The 20,605-nt window shown below is 36.6% G+C and overlaps 1 protein-coding gene across 12 annotated transcripts in view; it reads left to right on the top strand.

The window, feature by feature from the left end:
• Positions 1-19,093, top strand: part of MAPK10 (mitogen-activated protein kinase 10) — a 585,543-nt gene extending 566,450 nt beyond the window's left edge. For 11 of the 12 annotated variants that reach the window (XM_032332788.1, XM_032332787.1, XM_032332786.1 and 8 more), the window contains 3 exons: positions 397-460; positions 2,207-2,284; positions 14,063-19,093. In XM_032332788.1, the coding sequence (XP_032188679.1) occupies positions 397-460; positions 2,207-2,284; positions 14,063-14,205 (285 nt within the window). In that variant the 3' untranslated portion in view covers positions 14,206-19,093. Of the gene's footprint in view, positions 1-396; positions 461-2,206; positions 2,285-14,057 lie in introns of all 12 variants that reach the window. The other variant, XM_032332795.1, reaches the window with a different exon arrangement.
• The last annotated feature ends 1,512 nt before the right edge of the window (positions 19,094-20,605 follow it).

Here is a 20,605-nt window from a genome sequence, read left to right as displayed (position 1 = left end):
ATTAGTGGGGAATCGTTTTGGTAGGGTTCTGTTATCGAGGGAGTAAATGGGGGAACTAGCTTCTGAGTCTTTGTAAGCAAATACCTTGTTTGCTTTTTAAAGACTAGCTGTTCATTGCTTAGACTTGGGTTCTGAATCAGGTTTGGGAGCTGAGCTCTCAGGTTGAATTCTGCTGCAGTAAATATAAGCATGTATTTGGTCAATAATATATATCAGCATATAAATGAACCCTTCATAAGTCTGCGGGGAAATTTTAACTTCTGCACTACTGCAATTACCCATAATTTATGTGATCATCCCCCAAATTAATGAATAGCAAGGGAGTCCCACATGCTGGAAGAGTTTGGTTATATTTGAGTTATCACACAAAGTTTATTGTTTGTTTTTATTCTGCAGCCTCCACCTCAGATTTATGACAAACAATTGGATGAAAGAGAACACACCATTGAAGAATGGAAAGGTGACTCTACCACTTAAATATACATTTTGCTTTGTTGAAGCTCAGAAATCATCTTTGAGGCATCTCCGTTTAAAGCAATTTAGTAACAGATTATTTCATAATCACTATCCTTATACCAATTTGAAAGCTCTCAAAACTTTATCTGTCTTTTCATACTAATAACAATATTGCATTTACTCAAGAATGAAAGGAATTAATTACTAACACATTTTAAAATAGTACCAATTGTCAAAGTATTTGTCATGGTGAAGGGCAAGCTTCAATTCAAAATTTCAGAATGACACATTCCATGTTCATACATAAAATTATCACATAAAATAAACAAAATTATGTCTAAGATAGCTTTAGACATTAGAAAATATAAGATAGTTAATATATAAGATAAGAGAGTTAATATATGAATTCATTTACTTCATTTATAGGACTTGAAAATTTAAATAGAAAAAAATATATATCTAAATGGTTTATTTATCCTTCAAAGTAAGAAAATAATGAATAAACACATTAGTTCATTTTTTTTCACCAGAATTCTCCCAAGCACATAACATGGTCAAGATTACATGCAGGATGAAATAAACAGGAAACTATGAAGAGTTGTTAAACTAATATAAATAACTACAGAGTAGAATAAATATGAAAAACTAAATGCAGATCATAACAAACCATTAGGTTAAAATGAGGAGGAACATAAATGGAATATCTGAAGAAAAGAAATATTTTAGCTGCTTTGAAGGAATTAATCACTATAAGTTGGGGAGGAAAAACAGGAAAATACCAGGGACATATGGGGAAAACTAAGGGTAGAAATGGTCAAAAAATTTTATAATGATAGCAAAGAGATTTCTCTAGTCAAGGGGTTCTGTTGGAGAATATGGAAAAATGAATATATTCTAGTTGTATGTATTCACACAAATAGTGTACCAAAGTAAATTAAATTGCTAAATGATAGACAGAAAAGACTTGATTTGATCTAATAAGGACCAGAAGTTACTCTTAAGGGTTTGTGTGTAAGTAGCTACTAGGATATAAATATTACTTGAGGATGAACATGGACTAAATTGGAAACTGGAAAAACAAATACTTGTAAAGACAATGATTATATAAGTTGCAACCTGTTGCCAAGCAAGAGTAAGTAGCCCTGAGTTTTAGTTAAAAGGGGAAAATTAAAAGAAAGAAGATATACATGTTTAACTCTAGCAAAGAAAAAACTAGATATGGTTGCCAGTTTGGGAATAAATGCAATAATTGTTATGACTTTGGATTTAACCAAGTTTGGTTTTAGAAACCCAAGATTTGAGTCAAGCAAAAAATGAAAAATGAAGAAAGAGTTGGAAAATTATTGGGAAGCAGTAGTTTAAAGTGAGGAGGGTGTATGTCTTAGGGAGTGAATATAGAAGAAATACGGAAGCTCAAAACTGAGCCATTAAATAAAGTTCTTAAGAGATAAAGTTAGATGGCACTAGAAATTCACCAAAGAATTCAGAACCAAGTAAAATGTGTATTCTTCACACATTTGTTTGGTCACTTGACCAAAAGTGTTATTGAGCACTTAGTTTTGCTGGGTTCTGTGATATTAGAAGAGTAAAAGAATCCCAATTGATTTGCAATGTGATTTGCAATTGATTTGCATGTGATGTGGTTTACTCAGTCACATCAAAATGTTATTATTTCTCATCAACTAGTAAGTTTACACTGCATATTAAAAAGAAATTTGTTTTTTATGACACTGATATTTGTTTCTTACAGAACTTATCTACAAAGAAGTAATGAATTCAGAAGAAAAGACTAAAAACGGTGTTGTAAAAGGACAACCGTCTCCTTCAGGTACTCACTCTCAGTGAATAACTGATAAAGCAGTACTTACATTTGTTTTGTTTTGTTTTGTTTTTTTGGCCTTGAGGAGGAATCACAGCCAATAACATTGCTAATAGAGCATGTGAACTAATATCTCATGATTATTTCTGTCCTGTGACTTTCCTTTTTTTTTTTTTTAAAGATTTTATTTATTTGTCAGGGACAGCGAGAGCACAAGCAGGGAGAGCAGCAGGCAGAGGGAGAAGCAGGCTCCCTGCTGAGCAAGGAGCCCACTGCAGTCTGGATACCAGGACCCTGGGATCATGACCTGAGCTGAAGGCAGATGCTTAACCCACTGAGCAGCCCATGAGTCCTCTCTAGTGATTTTCATTCCATTCCTTTTGACATTTAGTGTGGCATTCATTCTAATTCTGATTATGATGACTAGCACAAGAGTTCTTTCAGAATTATTTTAAGATAAGGTGTATCTTGAAGAAATGTTAACGTGAGCTTGTTAAAGGATAACTGCTTCTCATCAAAACACAGCCATCATATGCTCTACCACATCAGTGGAGAGGTCAGGAATCTCTCCAGCCAAAACCTCTTTCCTCAGTCACTCCAGTGTTGCAACTCTTCCCAAGGCTGATATGACAGTAGTTAAAGCATCTGCTAGTACGGGTTCTGATTAAAGTCAGCATGGAAAATCTCTCAGTTCGCCATCTACAGAATCAAACACACATTTGTATATAAATGGTACATATTTTGCTGATCCTAATAATGTGCTTTAAGATTACCTGAGATAGTTTACTTATCCCCAATGCTAATATATTTTTCCTAAGACATATGTTCTAAATGTAAAAAAATATATATATAAAGAGTTTTAGAAAGTGTGATAGCTTATCTCTAGCTTTAAACTACACTCAACTCATGCTGGCAAGAATGTAAGACTGCAAATGATTCGTTGTTTAGAAGAAACTGGATTTGGTGCCCGACCTTTGATAAAAAAAATTTTCCTCATGCCCTTTAAATTGTTCCAGGAAAAAAATGTAGGATGAATTAATCAATTCTTCATACTGATACTACTCTTTGAATAGCTGGTTTGCACCCAAATCACTATAATGCCCAAACAGATACAATTCAGTTATGACATGTTTTTCGCATTTGAATCAAGCCCAATTCTATTACAAGTCTTTCCGTCCCTCAAAGAAAGTGAAGGCAATCACTGGGGTTGTCTGCCCGCCCTGCTCATTCATTCTGCATCCAGATTTATACAGGTCTGTAGAAGTCATGCCAGACTTATCTGTATGTTCTCTCTGTTGCTGATTAGGGAGCCCAAAGACCAAATCTAACAGACTCAAGACACCACCTGCTAAGGCAGAAAGGCTCCTTGTTTTAAGAATTTCCATAATGACCAGAACATGTTTTTCTCTGATCATTAAGCAGTCAAAATACCAAAAAAAAAAAAAAAAGTCAAAATACAAGATCCAGTGAAGGTGAAGTAGGAGCTCTGTTTAGGACTAGACCAATTTCTTTTGCAAGGTCTCTTCTATTTATTTTAATTCAAGGTATTATTTATTCATCTTCCTTCCTTTTTTCAGACAGCTTGGGATCATACCACCCACTTCAGGACATCCCAACTTCTGCTTGTTTCCTCTTCCTTTTTCCCTCAGCCCCAACCGGGTCTCCACAACAGTTCATCTGTGATGACATAAAATCCACAATTTTCTTTTCAGTACTTTCACAACACTTCCACAAAAATCCTATTCTCATGACTCATTTTATGCCAACCATACAGTTCAGGGAAGGCAAAAAGAGACTGAGGATGGTACAAGTGAGATTAATTATTCATGAAAGGGACGGGATGTGTGGTCTGCCATGCAAAGAAACTTCTAAATATTGGTAAGGGAATGCAGTTTGTATATAGTCAAGGCGTAAGTCTTTAATCATTAAAACCATAATTCTTATACAAAAAGAAAGTGAGTACATGTCGAAATTTCCTTTAACTCATCAATGAGGGAAATGGCCGGTTGGCAAAGGTAGTTTAATGAAGATATGAGTAATTAGGATTTATGTGGTCTGTGAGAAAAAGAGGATTACTGAGATAAGATCACCAAATTAAAACAAAAATCACAAATGTCCTACAGGACAATGAAACCTATCTTTGTGGTTATTTTTTCTACGAGGCAGAAAAAAATGATAGTTTATTAGTTTTTTATAGGTTTACATTGCTGTAAAACTTCTAATCAATTATGTATATTAAGTCAAACAAAGTTATGTTTCACAAAACAGTCAAATGGCCCTTAGGTGGGCATTTTACAAAAGGCTCAAGTGTGATATTTAAAGGCTGCATAGTAATTTTTCCCCTAATCCCACATGTTGGATATTCTGAATAGTATCTAAAAGTTAATCACATATACAACTGTGTCCTCTGAATAGGGGGCCAAAGTCTTGACCAAGTAAATCCTTAAGTTTGTAAGAAATATATTTAAGACAAATAAAACCAAAGACTAGTTTATATAACAGTTTGTTATTTCTGGAGGGGCTGGAAAATAAAGCCATTCTACTAAATTATTTAATGATAAATATAACCTAGTCTTAGATAATTAAAACATTGGGCCAGGGTGTATGAAATTGTTGCCAATTCAGATTCAATTTATTTAAAATCAAACACATCATTCCATTTAGATTCACTCCCACACACACACCCAGGAGTAAATTTTTCTTTCATTTTTCCCATTTATTAATGGCAGCTCTATTTTCTCAGCCTCCCAGTCTGAAACCCCGACTGACCTTTTACTCCATCTTTATATTATCTCTGACAGTCACTTTTTACATCCTAAAAATTCTGCTTGCTGGATGTCTCAATCTAATCACTACCAACCTTTCCCATTAACACCACTATGATTAAAGTTTTCCTGAAGTAATCTGTGTGACTTTAGTCTCTACCTAAGTTGATCTTTAAAGACTAGAAGTTGGAAATGCCACTGATAAGTGCACTCCAGTGGCTTTGCCTTCTGAACGGTTTAAGCCTACTAACCCTTTCCTGACACTGATGGCCTTCTTAATATATGCCCAGTTTTTCCACCTTTCACGTTACACCTATTGTAGGTTCCTATATTACCAATATTTTACTTTATTGGACCCCTGCCTTTTAAAAAGCTGCACCTTCTAAATTGTTCTCTTATCAAGTACTACCATTTCCCAAAATATTTTTCATATCTGTCCTAAAGGACTTTTCATATTTCTCAAAGAATGAGTCAAGTATCAAGTATGTGCATTGCTGTTATTGGTTTGACACCTGCTCATGCTTCAGATAAAGGTTTGCTTTCAGATGGTTATTCGGTTATTTATTTATTCTGGAAAATGCATATTCCTAAATTTTTTGTGGTCTTGTTTATTGTGTTAATGATTAATATGCCACTGAAAATATGCCTCTTAGGACTTACATACAAGGGAGAAGCCTGAGCCATTTTTTTTTAACCATTATAACTACCCGTAACTGTCATGAAATATCTACCTTTTACATGTGCCCTAAATTATAGTTGACTGGCTTAACCAATTTGTAGTTAAAATGATGTGGGTTCAATGTTTCACTACCTGACTTGAAAGGAGAATATTCATGGCTTAATTTTGAGAAATCATACATATACTATGTATCACATGATATAATGATGTATGATGTAATTGTATGCATCGTGTAGAAGCATAGGACACCTTTATGCGGGGGCTGACTACTAGCTCCTGAGAGCCAGTTGTTTATATCTCTCCCAACTCTAAGTTTTTTAATCTTGTTTTAGTAGCTTGGTATCCACCATGCAGGATTTAAGATATGGAAATTGGCTGACTCTACAAATCAGGGCAATTTTTTTCTCCCTGGAAAGCCAGGTATTGATTTTTTACGGACACACCCCTGTGTGTGTGTGTTTGTGTGTGTGTTTGTGTGTGTGTGTGCACACACATGTACGCATGTGCATGCACACATAGTATGGATATATGCAGTAGACGGTGCTGGAAAAAAAGCAATTACTAAGAAAATTTGAAAAGTCAGCTTTTTTGCATTCTTCATTGTATTCAACTTTCTTCATTACTGTTTGCATATCATATTTTATTTTGTAAAGAGCTAGGATGAAGTGATATTACAACATAGACTCCCTTATTATTAAGTCATGGCAACACTAGGAACCTGACAGCAAGAGAATAAGTTAAAGCAGTTTCCAGTGACAAATTGTTCTAATACCCAAATTCATGTTTTAGTGATACCTTTAAAATATAAATAGGAAGTTAAGTGTGCATTTGCAGAACAATATATAGGCTTGAAATTTATTGATGGAATTGTTGTATATCAATAAGAAATAAATCTAAACTTCAGATATGTTTCTAAATAAATAATTGTACTCCCTTCTGCTATCTGATTTCACTTGCATAGTGATTTATTTCCAAGAATAACATGGCTGCTTGCTTTCTGAATTGATTTGTAAAGACTGCTAAGGGAAAAGTAGTCCAAGTATAGAAATTAATTTTCTTCTAAAGCATTTGTTATAAAATATTAGAACTAGAACAAATATAGGAGTTCATCTAATCCAAAATTTCTTAGCCTGTTCACTGCCCCTGTTCCACCCAAGAAGTAAGCCTCCCATAAATAACAATGACTCACCAAAATAAAGATGCTTAGCATCAGGATGGGTAGAGATTTTTCAGAGTCTCTAAATGGCAGATACAATTTTCTAGGTGACTTTAATAGACAACACCACCCCACACCACCATGACTCACCATATTCCGTACGCTATGGCAGTGTGCTGTTAAAAATCAGAGTCAATGATCTAGTCCAGTAGTTACTATTTTTTATTTAAAAATCTTAGCCCCAAACAAGTTGACAGTCAAGATGATGCATAAAAAGAAGGGAATATATCTCAGTGATTTTTAAAAACTTTAATATTTCTTCTATTTCTCTGTGTGTACTTTTTGTATGTGAATGGGTCAGGAAAATAATTTTCTTTTAAAAAGCTGAACATTTTGGGACGCCTGGGTAGTTTACCTGGTTAAGCATCTGCTTTCAGCCTGGGTCATGATCCTGGGGTCCTGCGATCAGGTCCTGCCTTGGTCTCCCTCATCAGTGGGGAAACTGCTTCACTTTCTGTCACTCCCCTGCTTGTGCTCTGTCCCTCTCTCTTTTTCTCTCACTCTTTCTCTCTGGCAAATAAATAAATAAAATCTTTAAAAAAATACAGAACATTTTCCCTGAAATAATGAATATCTTTTGGCTACACATAGAAATATGTATAGAAATATGTTTAGAAAATTTCATTAGCATAATGTCTTTTCACGAAAGCTTTTTTTTTTTGTTCACATAGAGTTGAAAGTAAGCTACTGTTCCTCATTTGCAACCCTATTACTATTTTCAGTTACTTTTAATAACATTTTAAGTGGCAAAAATTTTAATGCTTTATTAATGGCAAATTTTTAAAAATGCATTTCTCTACTGGTCTCTGAAAAAAATATATAGAAGGAAGGGGTATTTATCACTGCTAGGGTATCCTGGGTAAGTTGACATTATAATCAAATTCAAGTCAGTTCCATTCAATTTGAGGGATTTTCATAAACTGTTTGGCAGTAAATTAGCAATTTGAAGCCAAGGTCCATGTCTTGATTCTTCTATTTGTGCTTGGTTTTATGGTTTACAAAGTTTATTTATTACCCACATAAAAAGAGACCTGAAAGGACCATCCAACAAAGCCAGAGTGGCTGCAGTCAAGAGTGTATTTGTTATAGTGGAATGGAAGAAGTCATACAGAAGCAAAGTTTTTTATGCAATAGTGAGGGACTGGTTGATGTTTTACAGCCTTCTTTTTTAAAGGACTGATTAATGGCATTTGCTAATTTCTATGGTGTAATTATTCTTATTGTGACCAATTTCAAGCTGCTGCTGAAATTGACACCAGTGAAGGCAGAGTTGGAAAGAGATGCTGGTGCTCGTACATGGCTCCCAGAAGCCACTGAGTTCAGCTCTAGCACACTGCTGGCAGTACATGTGATCGCACCGTCGCAGCACTTTACAGAGAGGACCCACTCTCATACAACAGGCAGTTGTAATGGGAATTTTATAGGGGAAACATTAGAAGAAAAGATCTTTCTTAATGAATCTGTGCTATAAAAATTAGGAACAACAGTCTTTTTGAAACCATAGAAATACAGCTGATAAATATTCTGAACTTTGAATAATTGAATACTAACTGTAATTTGCTTTCAACATTGATACAATAAAGGCAGGACCATTCCATTATAGAAGATGGCCAGCTGGTGAACAAAGGGAGAAGAAAGACAATGCTAACAAAATTATTTCCTTCAGCCAAAAATAGGTTAGCAGTTTCACTAGTTTTCTTAGAAGGGAGAAACTTGCTTTCCCTCACAAAACCTATCTAGAGGAGTACACACAAAAGAGACTCAGTGCTTTGTTAAACTGGTTACTTATCCTGTGCTGGACAGTAGAGATTGAGGAAGAGAGGAGAAATGGTGACGTGTGATGAAAGAAGTAAGAAGCAGCAAAGGAAACAAACATGAGGTAATCATGTAGTGAAACTCTGTGTAATAATGAGATGACTTACGTGGCATAACACCTAGAATGTTTCACAAGTGTGTCGACAATATGCTGCTTATTAAAATAGCTGCAGTGGGAGTGCTATGCAGTTTATAAGCATAATCTGCAGCATGATCCATTCCATAGGAAGAGTTTATTAAGCACTACTTTCAGTTTTGCTGCCTTCATTCAGTATTATTTATAGATATAAATTGGTTTTTCTGGGGAAATGTCATCAATGTTCTTGGTATCAGTTTTCTAGATGCCACTGTTGTAGGTTTCTGTTTATTTGTAAAAATCAAATTGTGTTCTTAGAAGAGAGCCTTGTCTCAGCTAGTTTCTATCTCACTCTTGAGTCAATATTCAACTTTAACTGTGACAATCAGATCATGTCCACATAACCAACTTCAGCCAGAAAAGGAGAAAAACCTTAGCTCAAGGGAAGACCAGCACTATTATGTAGAGATACTTTTAAATAGTTTTTGATTTGTATTATGCCAGAACTTTACTTTAAAACTTCAAACTGATGATTTTGTCACAATTTAAATAAAGCACGCTAACCAAAATCTTCCTCGTTAACATGAGCAGTTTAATTATGACACTCTGAATCAGATGTATATGTCGTCATTTGATCTATTTGGTCTCCGATCCATTGACACTGAGATTTCCTATTTATTCAGTCACTTGTAATTCTGTATATTAGCAATGATGGAGCATGGGATGTGGTGCATACATGAATTTTGGAACACTGAAAAAATTTAAATTAAATTAAGAAAATTCTATTTAAAATAACATCAAAAAGAATAAAATATAAACAAATTTAACAAAAAAAAAAAGTGCAAACCCTCTACTCTGAAAACTACAGAACATTGTTGAAAGAAATTAGACCTAAATAATGAAAAGACATTCCATCTATTCACTGATTAGATTTAATGTTGTTATGATGACAATACTCTCCAAATTGATCTACAGATTGAACACAATATCCATCAGTCACAGCTGCCTTTTTCTTTGCTGAAATTGACTGTCTGTTCTTAAAATTCACATGGAAATACAGGGGATACAGAATAGCCAAAACAATATTGAAAAAAAAACTCCACAAATTTAGAGAATTCACACTTCCTGATTTCAAAATCTACCACAAAGTTGCAATGCTCACAACAGTGTGTTATTTGCCTATACGTATACATATAAAAATAAAATTGAGAGTCCCTTATATTTATGGTCTATTGATTTGTTACAAGGATTTCAAGACAGCCCCATGCAAAGAATTGCCTTTCAATGAATGGTACTAGGACAGCTAGATATTCACATGCAAAAGAATGAAGATGAACTCCTACTTCATTTGGTACATAAGAATGGATTAAAAATGGATCATAGAGTGAAGTGTAAAAGCTAAAATTTTAAAACTCTTACAAGAAAACATAGGAGTAAATTTTCATGATCTTGACTTAGGAAATGATTTATTAGATATGACACTAAAAGCACAATGGCAAAAGGAAAAAAATAGGTAAATTCAACTTCATCAAAATTAAAAATATGTGTGCTTCAAAAGACACCATCAAGAAAGTGAAAAGACAATCCATAGGATAGGAGGAAAACATTTGAAAATCTTGTGTAATAAGAGACTTGTGTCCTGAATACATAAAGAACTCTTGCAATTCAATAATAAAAAGAAAATAACACAATTCAAAATGGCAAATCTGAATTGACATTTTTCCAATGGCCAAAAAGCACATGAAAAGATACCCAACATCATTAGCCATTAGGCAAATACAAATAAAACCACAATGAAATACCATTTACCATACTAGAGGATGGCCACAATGAAAGAGATGATGAGGAGTTCCAGAGAGGGTAAGAGAAAACTGGTGGGAATGTAAACTGGTGTAGTCACTTTATTCCTCAAATGTTAAACATAGGTACTCTGCGATCTGCCGACTCCACTCTTTAGGTATTTACCCAAGAGAAAGAAAAACTTGTACATGAAAGTTCATAACAACATTATTCATAAAAGCCAAAAATAAGAACATCTTAAATGTCTGTCAAATGCCCATCAACTAGTAAATAGGTAAACAAAAGGGGGCTACCCAATACAGTGGAACATTATTCAGGACTAAAAAGGGATAAAGTATTGCTACATGCTACAGCATGAATGAACCTTGTAAACAATGTGCTATGTGAAAGAAGCCAGTCACAAATGATCATGTACGATTCCGTTTATAAAGCAAGTCCAGAACAGGCAGCTTTATAGACAGAAAGTGCATTAGTCGTTGCCTATGGCTGGTGGATAAGTAAGAAATAGAGTGCTGTTGGGGTGATGAAAATCTCACAAAATTGATTGTGATAATGGTTGCACAATTTTGTGAATATCCTAAAAGTGAATGAATTATACAAATTAAATTTGTGAATTACATCTCAATAAAGCTGTTACAAAAAGATATATAGGCAATATTTCATATTTTAAATAAAAACTAAATCTAAATGATAGTATCATAATTTTATTTTTTAATTTTTTAAAAGATTTTATTTATTTGAGAGAGAGAGGATGAGAGAGAGAGCACAAGAGTGGGTAGGGTCAGAGGGAGAAGCAGATGCCCCGCTGAGCAGAGAGCCTGACGTGGGACTTGATCCAGGGACTTCAGGATCATGACCTGAGCTGAAGGCAGTTGCTTAACCAACTGAGCCACCTAGGCATCCCAGTATCATAATATTAAAGATTTTATTTATTTATTTGACAGAGAGAGAGATCACAAGTAGGCAGAGAGGCAGGCAGAGAGAGAGGGGAAACAGGTTTCCTGCTGAGCAGAGAGCGCGATGCAGGGCTTGATCCCAGGACCCTGAGATCATGACCTGAGCCAAAGGCAGAGGCTTTAACCCACTGAGCCACCCAGGTGCCCCTCATTTTTTTTTTTAAGATTTTATGCCAGTATCATAATTTTAAAGTCATACATAGTATGGGGATATGTCATCCAAGAGATGAATGGATGTATGAGCAAAACCATCACATTCTGTCAGCCCACAATTGTTTGAGACTTGTGTCTAGTTTTAATCTCTACCTTTTAATAAGGATGTGGAAAATTGAAGATTCTGAGCAGTCAATCATAGTGATGCTAAATTATTACTGACCAAAATTTATGAAAACATATAGGATTTTGGTATCAATATAATTTAATCCAAATTATGGAGTGAAGGACAGACCTGGACACTTGGGATATGTAAGGAAGTCAAAGGTTGTCTCCCAGTATATGAAATTTACTAGTATATGTCAGGAAAAGAAATGAACTAGCTTTGCACCATATCTATAAAGGATACAATTAGGTAAAGTTGGAATAAACTGAAGCCAGGGAACCTTTACATTACACATTATTCTGATAATAAGACTGCTTACAGGAAGATGATAACAAGAGCTTTCATAGTCTAGAGACATTTAAGATTAGGAGATATTAAACTATTTTTAGTTTAAAGAACTACATACTTTAGCTTAAGGAACATGAAAAATGCATAAGTTTTTTGGTATATAAAATAACAGGATACAAAATAATATATACTAAACGACCACAATTAGAAAAACTTCATAGCAAAAACACTAGAGAGACATATACCCAAGTTTAGTAGTTATTATTTATTTGAGGATCAGTGCCAATTGTCTTTTTTTATTCTTTCAGATTCCCCATAATTTATATAAATATGTTTATAATTAACAAATAAAAGTTTAAAATACTTATGAAATACATATGATTTTGCTTAGCTTATGTGTATGGGTCCTCTCCACATTTTGTCACATTTTCATCACATTTTTTCCATAGGGAAGAGATGTCTACCCAAAGAGCAAAGAAACTATTTTAACCTCTCCACTTCATAGATCTTTATAATGCCTCTGGCTTATCTGTCCTTTGTAGTTCTCAAAGACATAACTCAACAAGTATTACTGAGTGATTACCCTGAGCAAGTTTCTTCTCAGAGTTTCAAAATCTTTATATTCCCACAGGGCACATAAATAAAATAGTTTTTCAAATTAATTTGATAATTCAAAACTTTTGTTTGTAGATCACCAGGTAAGCAACCCTACTAGAAAGTAAACACACAATCAAAAAGTGTGCTCTAGTGTGGAGACTACTTTAAAAAAAAAAAGTGCTCTGGCTTCTTCTTCTATTATTATTATTATTGTTATTATTATTATTATTATTATTATTATTATTATTTGGTATTTGGTTTATGGTAACTTTCACTGAAAGTCCTAATTAGCTTTTCTGCATGGATTTTAAGTTTGATATCACATTAATGACTATAATAATATTTACTTAATATACCTTAATTTCTCAGGAGCTGTAGTCTCCAAGTAATTGTGATTTCTGCTCAGCCCATATTTTTGGAATAGGACTCTTACATGTGGTTTTTTTTTTTTTTTTTTTTTAAGATTTTTTTTTTTTTCCAGCATAACAGTATTCATTATTTTTGCACCACACCCCGTGCTCCATGCAATCCGTGCCCTCTATAATACCCACCACCTGGTACCCCAACCTCCCACCCCCCGACATGTGTTTGTTTTATAAAGCCCTGCACTAAAACTTCCAGGTTCAGATTGTTACATTAAAGGGTCTTGCTTGGGGTACCTGGGTGGCTCAGTGGGTTAAAGCCTTTGCCTTCAGCTCAGGTCATGATCTCGGGGTCCTGGGACCAAACCCCACATCCGGCTCTCTGCTCAGCGGGGAGTCTGCTTTCTGCCCCCCTCTGCCTGCCTCTCTGCCTACTTGTGATCTCTCTCTGTCAAATAAATAAATAAAATCTTAAAAAAAAAAAAAAAAAAACGGTTTTGCTCACCTTCCTTCTCAATAGGACAGTGGTCTTCCCAACCTTTGACTAGACAGTGTCTAGGCGCTTTTAAAAAATGCAAATGCTTTGGTCTCACTCAGGCTAATTATATGACAATATTGGAGGTGGGAGGGGTGACAGGGCTTTTTATTTTTTGTTTGCCTGCCTTTGTTTTCTTTTAAGAGCATTACAGGTGGTTTGCAAGGTAGAATAACTTGTGACTAGGGACTCTGCCTTGTTATATTTTGATTTTCACGATCTAACATAGTGCCCTGGATTAGTTGTTCTTAAAAGGCTTGTTGAATGAATGATGGACTAAACATCACCTCTTGTATTTGCCCAGGCCTGCGTCTTGAGTCACATGAAGCTGGGTTGCGTTCCAGATTTAGTCATGTTGGTCTTCATTTTCTTAGCACAGGTGCAGCAGTGAACAGCAGTGAGAGTCTCCCTCCATCTTCGTCCGTCAATGACATCTCCTCCATGTCCACCGACCAGACCCTGGCATCTGACACTGACAGCAGCCTGGAAGCTTCAGCAGGACCCCTGGGTTGTTGCAGGTGACTAGCCGCCTGCCTGCGAAACCCAGCGTTCTTCAGGAGATGATGTGATGGAACACACACGCGCGCGCGCACACACACACACACACACACAGACACGCACGCACACCCGCAAACGCAGACACACAACTCTAAGAAAATAGCAAGGGAGAGAATCCGAGCCTAAAATTGATACCAATCTTTCAGCCTGCTTCTTCTCCGGAGTTCTGTATTGCAGCTAAGCTAAATGTCTATTTAACTTCTAGTTGCTCTTGCTTTGGTCTTCCTCCAATGATGCTTACTACAGAAAGCAACTCAAACACAATTAGAAAAGCCTTTTCCATAAAGTGTAATTTTAATGGCTGCAAAACCAGCAACCTATAACTGCCCTTTCAAATGGCATGACAAGGTGTGCAGTGGCCCCATCCAGCATGTGTGTGTCTCTATCTTGCATCTACCTGCTCCTTTTGGCCTAGTCAGATGGATGTAGATACAGATCCGCATGTGTCTGTATTCATACAGCACTACTTACTTAGAGATGCTACTGTCAGTGTCCTCAGGGCTCTACCAAGATGTCATGCACTGGGGTACCACATGGTCCATTTCATGTGATCTATTACTCTGCCATAAACCCATCTGTAATATATTGCCAGTATATAAGCTATTTAGTTTGTTAATTGATTAAGCTGTATGTCTTATAAGAAAAATGTAAAGGGGGAAAATAAGGGGGGAGTGAGCTCTCTTGGACTCTTGAAGATGTAGCTTCCAAATTTGAACTGATTAAATGGCACCTGTATACCAATTTGTAGAAAGAACATATGTGATGCTTATGTACAGTGTGGGGGCGGGAGGGAATGACAGTTTCCAGGTACTGAACGGTTTGGCCTTTAGAAGGAAGGTGGGAAGAAAAGCTGACAGTCTTTTCTCTGACAGCGAGCAGGTAGGAGAGACTCGATGATAGCACTGTGGTGAGGAAGACCTCGAGGAAATTATTACCCAGACACTAGGAGACACCGACATCCATGTTTTAGACAGTAGACCCAATTTGTCATCTACAATTTATGTGTCACAACTGGAAAGGGCATGGCAGGTGGAGAGGCAGGGTTACAGAGTCCATATCTAATGGTAAAAAAATCCCTCCCTGGAACAGAGTGGAGTTGCCTTTGGATGATGTCCTTAACAGGAAATGAACCTGACTATTTTCCGACTGTGGGTTGTGTTTTCCATAAGTGTGCTACTTACCAGGTTTATACCCTACACGGTTTTAAGAAATGTTAGTTTCCTCTTCTGGAATAAAAAAAAAATATATATATATATACATATATATTAATTTCTTAAGAACAAACAAACCCAAAACAAAGGGGTGATCCTCAGGTCAGCATTGGAAAACATTTCCACAGACATTACTATTCCTCAGGGGTTTCCCTGACTTCTTACTATGGCTGATGTTTCATGTTTATTTATTTTCATAAATTCAGACAATTCAAGAAGGGCTGATCATCTGAGTTTTGTACTGCAGTTGATGTGACAGCAATAACTCTCCCCATAAGTTACTGCTGCTAAATAGCTTTAGCAATATGAGTCTGTCTCAAAAGCCATGAAGCATTTGTGTCAATGTTTTAGCGGAATCACCTGAATTTAGTTCAAATCAAATGAAAGTGCTCTCCTGAGCACTTGAGAAGGCACTGTGAAACATCTTGGTTATATACAAGGCAATCCCAGGGAGACTTCTCAGCAATAACAGGGGCCGGGGGGAGGCTTCCCTTCTTATTCACTTCGGTGAAGTGCCCATCACAGCTCTTTGCACTCTGACCATTTTGGTGCTTGCCGACGTGGTGGTGTACTTCACCTGAAGAAGACGTGAAATGCATGAAACGGAAGGTTGATGAGAGGGCTATGACTGGCGAATGGAATCCCTTCAAAAATAGGGCAAACAAGAATGCTGTGCTCTGAAAACTGCCTTAAATACAACAATAGGGAAGCTTTGTCTCTTTCAAGCAATAGAGCCAACCCCCACCATCACCATGTGAGCAACGCTGCTGTTTATGAGATTGCTTCACAGTAGGATGCGTGACAAGAGGTCATTTGTTTAAAATGGGGAGAAAAAAACCACATTAGCTTGTGCAGCTTGTCCCCTGGAATGAAAGTGGCCCAGCTTCTTTCTCTTGCTGCCAATCTTTTGGGTTAATATTGCAGATGACCTGATTTTTAAAGTACCTCTGCATTCACATGGGCTCTCTCTCTCTCTCTCCTCTGTCACACTTCCCGTCCTCCACTTCTTAAAAGTTCTCGGATTCCCTCATCCTTTACCTCCTTTCTCTGTATTTTTCTCTTGCTATGACTGTGTCCTCTCTATGCCTGACTTTCTAGCGCATGGGATCAAGTGCAGGGAACAGGCAACTGTTTGAAAGAAAGTAAGTCGCAAAGGTAATTTCATCAGCCACAAAATGATATTAAAAGCCAGAAGGAACCCTCCAGCCAGCATCTTAGAAGTGCTTGACAGCTAGACTATCTTTCATGGGTGCAGAAGTGGTGATTTCTTTTCACTCAGATTAAGCCAAACATGAACCAGGCAATGCTCCCCTGCTATGCCCACCTTCCCTAAATTCTGCTAGTCTCTCCTCTGATCTCTCCTGCTGTATGGCCTTTGGGTGCCAGTTACCTTTAGCCACATCACCCTTACGGCCAAGAAAAAATGGAATAAATCCTTCAGATTGAAATCTCATGTACAAAGGAAAAGTTTGGCTTCTTGCCTACTTACAGGATTAATGGTACTAGGTTATTAAAGCAAATAGGTAATTAGACAAACAGAGAGGATCATCATTTCAAAAGCTCACCAGCCCTTCACCATCTTGGGTCCACTTTATTATAATATAGATTTTGAGGAGGTGATTCTGTTATTATCAAATTCTCAGAATGTATTAGGTTCTACAGTGAGCCTTTTCTTTAAAAAATAAGTATTTCCTATAGGGTCACCTGTTAATTCCAAAGGACTTTCTTGCTTTTCAGACTTGGAAGTGTCAAGTCACCTGGAACTATATTCCTGGGAGAAGGAAGGTCCTGCCTGTGGTTGGGGTTCATTTGGGAATGTGAGGTTGACAGTCTGAGAGGCCTAACCTTGGCTCCCTTCTATAGGGCTGATGGTTTCGCAGTGATCCTTAATGATATGTTCTGTAGTATTTTGTAGGAGAGATGATTGTGTGCCCATATGCATGAAGGAATTAAATTGTTGGGAGGGCTTAGCAAAACCACCACCACTTTGATGTGTCGATTTGTTTTTTGGTCAGTGTGTTCATTTTTAAAAAGAGATGCATTGGCCTTATGACCAAATTTCTTCGTGTGGAATAAGAACTGCTAATAATCTTGCATCTTCAAGAATCTGATGACTGAGCTTTGTAGGAATGTATACTTGAGGTGGACCTGGGCCTGGCTGATTCCCTCCAACGGGAGAAAGCTATTTAATTGAAGGCCAAGGTAACAATTTTTGTTCAATCTGCTACCATGATAAGAAAATATTACTTAAGGATACTGATAGTAGCTGACTGGTAGATCAAGAAATAGGCCTTGACAAAGGGAATCAGTGGAAGAGATGAGATAAGACTCCATCAGTCCTTTTATGACCTGCCGGGGGAAAAATGAGCAAAACTGACTTTACATTTTAAATAGTCGTCGCAAAGTCTAAGTTCTACAAAATCTACTTCTTTTAATTCTCTTTAACAAATGACAATTGAAATCCTAAAAACATTATGCTCCATAAAGAATGTTGTCAGCCTGCTTTGCTGAAGAATTTATCTTCTACAGCTCAGAGAAAGGAGTGATACTGTCCCAGCAATCTTTGATCCCATTCACTTTGGGTCTGAAGAGGGACCCCACTCCCTACCCACAAGCTCCCCCCAACATTTTAATTGTGAGTCCTACATTTTCTACAGATGAAATTAAACCAAGCAGGGATACTGCTTTCTGTAAAAACAAACAAACAAGTTGCAATGTAAATAATTATATTAGTCATTTTCCATGTGACTAAAATATAAGATTTTGTTACTTGTTTTGGCACTTAGACAGTTCTTTGTCTGAAATGGTTCACTCTGACCCATTTCCTTGGTCGGTCAAGTTGAAATGGAAGGCCTCTGTTTGTATGTGGACTCCTGTGTATCTAACTTATGATTATGTGGGACCAATGGCCAGTATATTCTAATGAACACAAATCTCCCAACCCTTGTCTAGCATTAAACTGTTCACCTTGCCATGTTTATCTTGCAACAAGACCTAACTTGCACATGCCTGTTATTCTGCATGATTGGACTCAAAGACTATTACCAATGATAAGAATTGTCCTGTGTCAGTGTTTATAAAATGGACTTAAAGCACACCCACATTCATATACACGTCACCCTTATAGTTCTAAGTCAACCCTGGAAGGCAAAACCATGCATGTCCAGTTTCCTTGCAAGGTCTGAGTGGTGAGAAGTGAAAGTCAGCCTGATGGATCAAATGCAATCTCAGTGATGTTTAATAAGGCTTTGAAATTATTTAAATCATATCTGTGGTCCTTCGCATTCTCTTTTTCCTTTCTGTTTTTTCCCTTTATTTTCAAAATGTCGGTGGAACAAGAGGGTGAGTGGGGGAGACCTTTGGATTTTTTGGACTCTTTGTAGGTGGATGCTGACTCAATACATTGTGATTTCTGTTTCTTATGAATTATTAAAAACCAGAGCAAATCTGCTTCCCTCAACATAAAACCAAATGCAAATTCAGACTTTGTTGGAGTTTGCCTATTGACAATGGTTATTGTGCTGCTCATTGTCTCGGGTTTCATGTCCTGACAGGAACTCTGAAGCATATCACATGATTTCATAGTATGGTTTGATTATACCAGGGAATAAATAAGAAACAAGGAATGACCTACCTTCTCACTATGGGTTAAGAGTGTGTAATATGCATGTGACCAGAAGCCTGTATTGTCATTTGAGACCCGTTTCTCCTAAAAATGACCTCCATTTCTGTCTGCAGATAGTAGTATATATGAAATCTGGTAAGTTTCTCTTAAGGTATGTATAAAATCAGTGAAGGGGGAAATAATTTTCTGTAAGGATTAGATGAGTAGAACAGGACTAAATATCCTTAGGTTAATTTATCAGAATTCTTTTTTTTATATTACATTTTTTTAATTATTATGTTCAGTTAGCCACCATATAGTAGATCATTAGTTTTTGATGTAGTGTTCAACGATTCATTAGTTGCTTCTAACACCCGGTGCTCATCACCAGCTGTCCCTCCTTAATATCAGAATTCCTAATCAGTTTAATTATTACCCAAGAGAGAAGGTAAGCAGGTTTTTTGTCCATATGGCAGGCAACCTTAATATCTTAAACTCCCTGGTGAATTAAAAAAACAATTAGATTTTGTGGCTTGATAAGGAAGTCACTGAACCTGTGTTAATTTAGCTGGAAGTATCTGGAAGTGTCAAGGAATGGCCTTTCTGTTTCTGTAAATAAAACATTTTATTTAACTGGCTCACTATTCTAATCACTAGTGATTCTAAAATCACTATTAGAAGATAAACTTATATATTCTTTTCAGTTAACACAATTTATCCCTTTACTTATAAGAAAAATAGAAGCCAAATGCCTTTTGCATCTATGGCATAGTTTCTGTTCCATTTTTAAACCACAACTCTTAACTCTTTTTTTTTTTAAAGATTTTATTTATTTATTTGACAGAGAGACATCACAAGTAGGCAGAGAGGCAGGCAGAGAGAGTGAGGGGGGAAGCAGGCTCCCCGCTGAGCAGAGAGCCCAATGTGGGGCTCGATCCTAGTGTCCTGAGATCATGACCTAAGCCAAAGACAGAGGCCTTAACCCACTGAGCCACCCAGACACCCCAACTCTTTACTCTTTTAGTAAAGTAAGTTTTAAAATGGCCACATATAGGTATGAAAATAACTCCAATCTTAAGAAGGGAAATTGCATTCCGCTGAATTACTCTTGGAGAGAAAGGGTCAGAAGGAAATATTGGTGCATTCTAGGTATTGTAGAACTTTACCAAATATTTGGGTAATTTGACTAACTTTGGACTGAGGAGAAAAAAGCCATCTTGAGATCACCTTTCTTGCAGCTACTTATTTAAGGACCAGCCTAGAAGGATGGTTTTGTTTGCTCAATAACTGCACTGGGTTTTACCCAAGGTTGAGGTTTTCAATATCATCAGTTTATCACAATGCAATTCATACTTGCACTGTACCTTTCCCCCAAGAGTTTTGAAAGGTATTAAGGTGGGTACATATTGCATGGAGCCATGGTGTTATATGTAAACAATGAATCTTGGAACACTACTTCAAAAACTAATGACGGGGGCGCCTGGGTAGCTCAGTGGGTTAAAGCCTCTGCCTTTGGCTCGGGTCGTGATCTCAGGGTCCTGGGATCGAG

Source organism: Mustela erminea, chromosome 2 (genome assembly GCF_009829155.1).
Source record: "Mustela erminea isolate mMusErm1 chromosome 2, mMusErm1.Pri, whole genome shotgun sequence".
NCBI lineage: Eukaryota > Metazoa > Chordata > Mammalia > Carnivora > Mustelidae > Mustela > Mustela erminea.
This window is presented reverse-complemented; position numbering and strand designations above follow the sequence as displayed.